The 10299-nt window shown below is 45.7% G+C and overlaps 1 protein-coding gene across 1 annotated transcript; it reads right to left on the bottom strand.

The window, feature by feature from the left end:
* Positions 1 to 3726: 3726 nt before the first annotated feature.
* LOC114001431 (protein FAM162B-like) lies at positions 3727 to 7599 on the bottom strand. Its single transcript, XM_039387772.1, has 4 exons — positions 7419 to 7599; positions 5459 to 5564; positions 4501 to 4609; positions 3727 to 3852 (listed from the first exon to the last, which is right to left on the bottom strand). Exons 1-4 carry the CDS (start codon positions 7597 to 7599, stop codon positions 3745 to 3747), a joined length of 504 nt encoding a protein of 167 aa, XP_039243706.1. The 3' UTR covers positions 3727 to 3744.
* Positions 7600 to 10299: the final 2700 nt, after the last annotated feature.

Here is a 10299-nt window from a genome sequence, read left to right as displayed (position 1 = left end):
ACATAGCAGCAATCCAACTGCAAACAGCTGAGGGGTGACTAGCTACAGACAGGAAAGAGCTGAGATGGGATATTTTATATTCCATATTGAAGACAATGTTCAATGCCTGGAAGCTGAAGCTGGGTGCATTCAGACTTAAAATAAGCAGCAGTTTCTCAGCTTGGTGGGAGACTAACACTGAAAGAACAGGAAGTCTTTAAAATTAGGTCCTTATGAATGGCAAGATTTCATCTCTGTGCAGGGAAAAATTCCTTCACAAGTGTAGCAACATATCAGTCTTGCTGAAACCCAGGAGAAGAGCTGTGCATAGCACATAGACAGAAAGAAATCAAGTGTCACTAGAAATCCCCTGAGCAGGTCAAAAAGAGAGGGAAAATGAATAAGGAAGGGACTGAGATCTCCTGAGCTCAAACTTTCCCATCTCACACCTTTTCTCTGGCACACTGGGATGCTCATGATGAAGAGCCTCCCGCATAAGCCTGATCTCATCACATTGGAGGAGAAAGCTCAGTGCACTCAGCTCTGTCCTGCAGCAGTGGGGCTCCCTGGGGAAGCTGAGTCTCTGGAAATCACTGAAACTTCAAAAAACAGTCTATGATAACTTTAATCCACAGCCGGGAGGAACTTCAGCACCAATTTTAATGGAAGCAGAATTAGATCAACTCCAGCTACTAGGGAAAAACTTCCCCAATAACTGTTATTGTAACACAAATCTCTATGGCATCAACCACTAGCACATTGTTAACCATTGCCATACAAGAGTTCACTAAAAAAGCAAAAATCCTGCAAGGGAAAAAGCATCCTTTGCTCCCAGTACAGAGAAGCAAATGAGGAGGGGAGAGTAGAAAGGACTCACCCTTGGTCTCTCTGAGCACCACAGCAAACTGGCTCACTCTCTACTCCATCCCCTGCCTTAGGAAGGAGCCAGCACCTCACACTGTCCTCAGGGCCAGGTTGGGAAAATGCAAAGCATGTTATTAGAAGGCAAAAATAACTCCTACCCAACAACCACTCCCATCCCCTTTTTAAATGCCTGGGGGATCAGGTGTGACACTGAAGCAATATAGATGGGAGGAGAAATAAAGAAACTCACAACTGTAAGGTGATGAGGATCAGCCAATTATACCTTCAGGAATCTGTGTTAATTAGAGGCTTTTCAAGAGAAGAGTCAAAGGACTTCACAGACACAGATGGAAACAGATTTTAACAAGCAGTGATAAGTCCCAGTGCTGGAGAGGCATCTCCACTTCATAAAGGGGATGACTCCAGCTGAGGATGTGCTAAACCAGCAGCCCCCACCACTGACTGAGTACAAGCCAGCAATCAGTCCAATTGATTTTCTGGGGAATATTATGATATTAACATGAATAATCATGTAGCCAGGACTGATAAAGATTTTTTCGCTACATAATAGTCATAGCTCTTTGTGAGAGTCCAGAAGCACCTGGGTCATCTGATGGCTCATAAGTGGTGCATTACCAGTGGCTCAGGGAGGAAGAATTGATTTTCCCTTTTTCTTAATGATGATGTGTAATGCAGCAGCTTTATGCACTGTCGACAGAGACTGCGGCTGTTTAAGAGGATTTGATAATAGCTCACACCTGAAGCAGGGTTTATTCCCAGACAGAGGGGAGTGCAGAGCAGAGAGAGGAACAAGTCACAATTAATTTTCTTGTTCTTTAGATATGGCTATGGTCATCTTCTTTCCCGCTTAAGTCAGAGCAGCTCAGAACATGGATGTGGATTTGTTTACAAGCATCAAAATGGTTCCTATAAGTGCCACACGTGCCTTCTGAAAAAGGGCACAGAAAAGCCATTTAAGAATGAAAAAAATCATCTAAGAGACTGAGCAGAGCTCTTTTAGGTTATCCCCAAATGAACACTAACTTTGAGGTAATTCATGCGGTTTATTGCACTAGCCAAGAAAACCAGGTCATGTAAAATGAAAGAGCCCATATTACCTGTGAAGCAAAAATGCCTTCTCAGCAGAGACTTTTTCACTCTGTGCTTGTTCTAGACCATTATTTTCACTTCCCTGAGATGTGCTTCATGAGGAATACTACAGGGACAGACATCACTCTTGGTGAACTGTACTGCATGGGGGGGGGGAGGGGGGCTGTGAGTTGGAAACAAGGACTGCAAACATGGAGCTGTGTGTGTGACAGAGCTAACATCCCCCTCACCCTAAATGGGTGTGCAGCATGGAGATAAATGCTCCTAAGAGGCATCAGAGGGAAAAAGCTGCACAATGACCACAGGCACAGCAGATGGAGTCCCAGAGCCCAACAACTGCTGCCCTCTTGCTGGTGCCCCAGCCCATCTTTGCCAGCAGGTTGTTCATGCAGTGGCACTCCAGCAATAAGTGGACATGATTTTTGACACAATAAACTTCAGAGACCTGAGCAGGAGCTTCCAGACTCCCCTGGAGCGCAAGTGCAACTGGTCCAAGTAATAAACCTTGGGAAGGCCAGGGTTCAGTGTGATGCTCAGGACACTGCACAAAGGCTGAGCCGTGGTTACAGCATCTCCTCTTGCAGCCAGGGTGCAGTGGCTGGGTTTTGTCATGCTGTGTCCCTTGGGACCCCATGCAGCACACCCAGCTCTACCAGCCAGTGTTTCAGGTCTCGAGGGGTTATGAATGTCATGAGGGGGCTCAGAACATCAGCACCCACAGGTGTGAACTGGGGCCTGTCTTGAAGTTAAGTCACTTTGTGAATATGTAACTTTCACTATTTCATTAGGATTTCTCCCATCTGTTAAACATCATCCCAGAGAGTTTGGTGACGTTCTTAATGAAGCTGTGAAGGGATGCTTTTGTTTTAGATGTAATTGGACAGCTGTTTTATTATGAGTTAATGAACTATGATGATTAAAAAGAATCCAATTTTAGCAAACCATGTATTAACAATTACTCCGGACTAAAATCACAGCTGAGCAAGTGCTAGACAACTTTCATGACAATGACTAAAAGCAGAAGATGAAGAAGGAAAACCAGTGAGGTGCTACAGGACAAGAGGTGCCTCCAGACCAGGCTCCCTGCATGAGGCATGGTTCCTTGGGCTGCCCCACAGCAACCACTCCACACCACCAAAGCCCCTTTTGGCCCAAATCAGTCATCAGGGTCTGTTCACACTCTTCCATATTCCCAGCCCCTCTTCATGCCCATGTCATCCCTGTCCTCTGACCATGGCATCCCATGAGGGGCTGGCAGAAGGGAAAAGGGACAGTGATGGCAGCAGGCTCGAAGGTAATTGAGAGACAGAGATAACTGACCTCTCTGAGGTTGCAAAACATATTTCAGACTGCTTTTCCCCCTGCCCTGGTTCTCTCTGGCCAAGGCTGTTTGCCCTGGAGGCGTTGCACAGAACAGGATGCTCCCTGATGTAGGGCCACATCCTTCCTGACTGCAAGGAGATGACCCCACAGCAATGCTGAGCACCAGCAGCACCATGAAAAGTTGATCCAGAGATGGGGAGTCCTGAATTTGTCCTTCCCACACTTTCCAGCTCAGAAGACAGTTTTATATTTCAGCTCAACCTTGTGCCAAAGACCAGAGACCACAAAAAGCAGCTGTTGGAGTTTCCATAGAGGTTTCTCAGTTCATATGGAGCAGCTTCTGGGAAGTAAAGTCTTTGCCTTGAGAGAATTTCAGTGAAAAATCTCTAAAGAGTTAAATGAAGACAGGTCCATATGCCACATGTGCAAATCACTTATCTCCTGCTGTTAAAATAAATCTGTCCCAAATCATTGTGGCTTCCCAACAGCTGCCTCCTGATCTTTCTCTGCTTCAGCCCTCCATTTGGCCTTCTTTTCTATGTTCACCCTCAGCAGCGTCTGATCCTTTTTTGCAGCCTTGAAAAGAATTGGTGAAAATCATTGCATGCACATAGTTGCCACCACTACATTTCCCCACATTTGCACCACTTCCCTTGACATCCCACTGTCCTTTTTGATATTTTGCAGTAACAGAAGTTAATGTGTTTCCTTGTCATACCACATTTTCAGCGTTTGCAGCTCTGATTAGCAGGAGAGTTACACTTTAAGTTGTTTACAGGTGCACTGGGACATGCAAGTCAAACTGGAGACCCTCCTTCCCCAGCAATGGGATGGAAAGAAGTGTCACAGCTCTTGGTGGCCATGGTGACATGCAGGCTAGGCAGGCAGGACCACAAGAGCCTCGTGGTCGATGGATGCAGGACAGGACCAGGTACCATTGGCACTGTCTGAACTACTCCATCACCTTTGGACTGGCCTCTTGCTGAGATACTGTAACACAGAGTGTTGCACTGAACAGGTTTATGACAAAGTGGGTCAGAAGGAACATGTTAATCAGCAAATTGTGCTTCCCCATGGCAATCTCTCCCCTAGAGAAGGAGAGACACAGGTCCTGTGCAAATATTGCTTATGTGTACTTACAATCTGTCACCCAGGGGCTTATTTACAAAAAGCGTACATAGACCACACATTAAGAAAATCAGTTCACCCAGAAACAATACTCACTTCTTTGCCTGTGATGACCATGGTCAAACAGCCCAGCACAGTCAGTGCAATCATGATGTAGCAAACCTTTATCCTGACAACGTTCCTTGCTGCGTCGAGGACATCAGACCTGCCGAGGACAGAGCAGAGTTTCCATCCTGCAGCAGCGTGTGTGAAATGAGATCATGGGGAGCTGAGTAATGAATCCTCAAGTCTTACAGCAACTGCGTGTCAATGTGCAATGGGTTTCTGCCTTCTCTTTCTGCAGCTGCTTAGAGGAGGACTGAAAAAATTAGCCTACGGGGAAAAGGTTTAGCCACCCTCCCACGCAGGTGGGGTATTGCTGCTTTCAATAGCCATCTGTAAGAACAGGAATAACAAATCCTGCTCTCCTGTCTTCTTTTATTGCATATGAGAGTGCTTACACCTGAGAGGGGAAGGATGGGTGGAAGAGCCCCCAGGATGTCACAAGTCAGAAGCTTAGGACTCCAAAACTGAGTGACAATTCTTTAACAAAATACCTTAACAAGAAGGTGAAACCACAGGCCAGACATGAGGAACTCATTGTAGATGCCTGTCACCAAGGCTGTGTGTAGCCCCAATTTATTATTAAAATTTATGCAGCAATATTGCTAATCAATAAAACCTAGCAAAGCATGCAAAATCCAAAGTGGATGATATCTTACCGTAGTGACTCGTGAGTTACAAAGCCACTTGTCTTGTAAAAGACACTACAACTTAGTCTGAAATGTATGATATCTAAAACAAATGAATCCAATTTACTTCACCTATAATGGCAAAAAGCTCATGTTCCCAAGAATTACAATTGGGGCTACAATTTGGACACCAGTAACAGCAATCCCCATCAGCATGGGGGAGCACTAACTCTCACCATGTGAGCACAACTCTGGGTAATGCAGACTGGGGTGTCAATCTGTGTGTTCACAGACAAAAGTATCATTCTGACTGGTCCACTTACGATATGTGCTTGGGAATGTCCTCCTCCTTTTTAAAGCGTCCTGCCCATACCAACACCTTTTTATCAAAATTTGTAGGCCTTCTGTCATTTCTGAAAGCTTCTTTACCTATAAAAGATTTTATAAAAGAAAACAAGTCAAGCTTCAAGAAGGGAAGAGGGGAAAAGCTGTTGTTACAGGGGGAAAAGGATTGAAGGTTCAAAATTACACTTTTCTATTCTCTGAGAGTCAAATGCACTTTCTAAAGTCAAAAAGACTCAGCAGATGGTGTGAGCTTTGTTACATTTGCAGCTTATTTCATTTGGCCTTTTTTTCCTTTAGTTTTGGTAGGTCTTAAAGTAAAAATCTCTCCTAAGCTTCCTGATTGAGAGGGTAAAGGATGCGGGGCTGAGGTTCCCTAAGCCTGCAGCATCCTCTCACCCTGCCAGCATCTTGCTTTTAAATGGCCCAACTAGTGAGTTGAGCAAACTGTCGGCAGCACAAGTAACTCCAAAACAGCTTCTCCTCCTAAAATCACCGATGGAGAGATGAAGTCTGCTAAAATACAGCCTGGTGGGAGGCTGGCAGTCATTCTCATGCAAGCTGGGTAACACATTACTGTACTCTAATGATGATACATTACACCCCATCAGGCTACCACGGTGATGCCATTAGCATGTTGTCACCCACAGCACAATGAGAAAAGGACTCTGGCTTCTCTTGATGGAAACAAGCCCAATGACAGGCCACAACAAGGACAGCAGCAGGGAGACCCTGCAAAAATAGCAATGGCTATCTCAAATCCTGCCTTTTGCATTGTACACTTGCACAAGTGGTCTTTACAAGGTAGCTGAGACTGCTCACCCAGCACCTACACCGGGGTAGGTGCACCCAAGATGCTATGCTACAGTGCCCTGTGCTTGCAAATGTGGGACTTGGGTTGAGAAATGCTCAGAGCATGCAGAAAGGATGGACATGAAGATGTCCCTGGTTTCAGTGTTCTGCACTCCCTGCTTGTTGCTGGATTGGCTTAAAGAAAATCACTATCACTACAGAACAGGGCATGGGGAGCATCTCTTCCTGCCTGTGTTGAGATGGTGAAATTACATTAAGTGCCTTGGCCCCAGACCTGCTCATGGATGCCAGGACTTTGTGAATGGCTGGAAAATCCCAGTTGTAAATCTTGGCTCCCAGACCTCCGGGTAAATTTAATCTCCTGCTTCTCCTATTTGTCTTACAGAGTGCCAGTGAGACCAGTAAGTGCCAGAGTCAGATCTGCAGCAAGCAGTATGTTGGATTGCTAAAAGGACAGGCTTCATCACAAGGAAGACAAGGGTAATGCCCCATGCAGGAGACCCTCAGCCATCCCATGGAAGCACAGACAGCCCCATGCAGCCCAGCCTTGACAGGGTGAGAGGTCTACAAAGGCACAGCCAAGGAAGTGGTGGTACAGGTTAAAAAGAGAAACCATCTCTGTACCAGGAAGCTTGTCCATCTGGGAGCGGCCAATGTCTGCTCTCTGCCACATAATCCAGGGCACTGCCTGGCACAAGCACACACAGGTGTGGCTACAACTCGGCAGGGATCATGGAGGGGAGCTGAAGGGTGCAAGTCTGCCACTTGCACCAGCCCTGCACACGCAGGGACTTGCACTGGTCCTCCTCTGGAAACCGGGCAGCTGGGTAGGAGGACGAATATTTGTTTATCTGTTTTAACTAACATGTTCCCTGACATGAAGCGTCGGTTTGTATTTGCTACCATAGGAGAAGGACTATTTAACACAAAAAATTTATCCCTGTGCACTGTGCTGGTCAGAGCTCTGAGTGTGCTCAATGTCCCGGGAGCGCCTGTAACCCCAGGAGATGCAGCCCTGCGGTAGTTCAGCCACAGTCGAGAATGAGGGTCATTTTCTCACCCTTTCCTCCAAATACCCTCTTCCTCCATGCTGCAGCACGAAACAGTGACCAAAGGCTTTTTACCCACCTGGATCAGCCGCCCGCAAAGCCACGTGCTGAGCGTCCCTCGCTTTGTTGCCGACAGCCCTGGCGGGGCACAGGACCGGCCGAGCCACCCGGTGCCACAGCCCAGGGCTGTGCCCCACCGGCCTCCCCAGCATCCTGCCCCGAGCAGCACTGGACCACCACAGCCCCAGCAGCCTGGCCATGCAGGGGGCCCGACAGGAGCCCAGGAGGCTGCCTCTAGGAGTTATTAATGCAAAACTATCCCCTCCTGTAAGAAGGGAGTAGCGTGCACTTCCACCCTGACTGACAACAGGCTTTGCTTATGTCACGACGACAAAGTTAAATTTATCACCTGTGTTTACTAAAATGACACACCTTCGGAGATAGGCGAGCAGAAATCACCTCTGTGGCAGCTCACGCCCAGCCCAGACTCTGCCCCGGGCTCTACATCCCAAGGAGCTGCTCAGGAAAGCAGTGCTCATTTACATTATTTTCTCAGTCCTTACTATGGAAGGACTAAAATAGCGTGCTGTATTTCCCCAAAGATGGGCTTAGTGACTGTTAATTATCACAGCTGGTTAAGCTTTTAGAGTTCTTAATTGTTCTCAGCTAAAAAAATAATCTTGCAAATCAGTTGCTTTAAACAGACTTTCTGAAGAGGAACAGTGTTTACCCCATCTCAGAACAAATGTGGTTTAGTGGCAGGAAACTAAACCTGGTGTTTGTGTCCATAAATGCATTATGGGGAGCCCATCTAGCATCCAAACTGCAAACTCCTAGCAAAGAAATATATTTCAGATATATTTCAGATTTAAAAGAGTAAACTAAGAAATTGTAACTAAAACCTCAGGTGTTGTAGTACTTGTCAGTCAGTAAAATTGTCATTGAAATGTAGCAGTACCTATAAAGTATTTGCCCTCCACAAGGTCTGGATAGCACTGGATGTTTTCCATAACATCAGCTGTTCTAACCTGAGAATGAACCAAAACCAATGCTATTTTATCACTCTGACATTTCTACTGCATTTTGCACAAAATTCTCGCTGATGGGTCAGGAAATGGAAATGCAAAATATTTGTCTCGCTCAGAGCAGTGGGGTATTTGCTCTCATTAAATATATAATGCTCTAAAGCTGATTTACAGGTAGGGAAAAAAAATCCATTTGAAAGGGAAGAAGCAGTTGCCAAAAGGTAAATTTTTAAGAACTATTTAGTAATACTATCAAATGCAATATTGCAGATAATCAAAGTGTGTCTAAGAGCAAGGGGAGGAACTGTTGGGATGTTAGCAAGGATACTCTTTAAGGGCTGAGAGGATGAAAGATGTGAAACAGATGCAGTTCCAGCTTCTCAGCTCCTGGCCCCAAGGAAAAACTCTACCATTTATAGAGACATTTTATATTTTTTGAGAACACAAACTTATTGATGCTGAGGAAAGAAGAAACCCAGAGCAATGAAAAACATGTTTTTTCCTCTGTTATGAAAGCTCCACAATGTATCCAGATATAACACATTTTGTTTAGCTTAATTCACTTGTAATTTGGTAAAGCAAATTAGATCCATTTCCAGATTAGGAACCCATACAGAAAATAAATAGTGGTTTGAGCTTCCAGCTGCAAACAAAACCTGTAAACAAGCAGAAATCAGTGGATGTGATTATGCTGGAAGAAGCAGAAGGGAAAACTGGTGAAATCATGGAGGATATTTGTGTCCTGCTCAGGGTTTTCCTGGGGGAAAATGGATGCGAGGAGGAGGAAAGATGCATTTATAGCCTGAAGTTTACAGGGCTCAGCACCCCTGAGCACCCCCACAGCCCCCCTTCTCACCTTGCAGAAGAGCTACTAAGTGGAAAAGGGATATTGTACATCTGGACATCCCTCAGTCCCCAAGATGAGTGGGCAGAAGGGGCTGTAGGGCAGCGGATGGGACATGCTGCCATGATGTTTATGTTGCACCCCACAGGGGCTCCAGCTGTGCAGAACATTAGAGCATTTTCACTTTAACAGGCACTCTCCAAAATACTTACTTATTGCAGAAGTGACTGTCTTTACGTCATGTCTGATTATGGATTTGAAGAGGAAAATAAGAACATTTTTTTTTATGTCTTAGTTTCTCAAAAGTGGAGAGAATTGTGGGTTTTTCAGGCCTCTGGTGCTTATTCACCCAGGGGTTGCCAATTGTTTCTTCTAGCAGACACACCAGCTAACAGCTGTATTAATCATGTCTGCTGTGAGCAAAAAGGCACTTCAGGATTTATTATGCCAGCATTTGGAAGTGCAGAGACACAGAGATCCTCATGAAACCACAAAGGCAGTTACTTGTTCCTGAATTTTACCTGTTTTTCTGGCACCCTGAATGCTTATTGCCAGGGTGAGTTTTACTGCAGTGTATGAAAGCTATAGACACCTCCAAGTTAGGAATTCCTTTCCCATGTAGACTGTGGATCTCTCTCTGGCCCAGAGCACCTTAAATCCCCTCCTAAATAGCACAGAGATGCAGAATTCTCTTGGACCAAGGTAGCCTTGTGTACAGCCTGATGGACTTAGTCCTCTTTAGAGAAGTTTTGTGCTTAGCCCAGTGCATGCACATCCCCCCTGTCTAGGTTACAAAACATCCCCAGGAGGCTCTTCCAGTCACTCCCCACACCAAGCCATCTCTTGATAGCCATCAGTGATTCATGACCAGAGTGCAATATCAGTATTTCATAACCATTAAGCTCACAGATAGGGAGTTTGTTGAACAGCAGTAACAACTTGTTCAAAGATGCAGAGTTAGTGAAACTGGGTTTAAAGCACCATCTCCTCTGCCTTCCATATCCTTCTGCCAGGAGGGGAGCAGGACCCCAGCTCCTCAGCAAGCCCTGGACAGTATAGACAACACTGACTAGCTGTACAGACATCCCCCA

The sequence above is a fragment of the Pipra filicauda genome, unplaced genomic scaffold (genome assembly GCF_003945595.2).
Source record: "Pipra filicauda isolate LSUMZ 115617 unplaced genomic scaffold, ASM394559v2 scaffold58_size5111680_pilon, whole genome shotgun sequence".
In the NCBI taxonomy this organism is placed as follows: Eukaryota; Metazoa; Chordata; class Aves; order Passeriformes; family Pipridae; genus Pipra; species Pipra filicauda.
The sequence above is the reverse complement of the archived record's forward strand: the minus strand, read 5'-3'. Positions and strand labels throughout refer to the sequence as shown.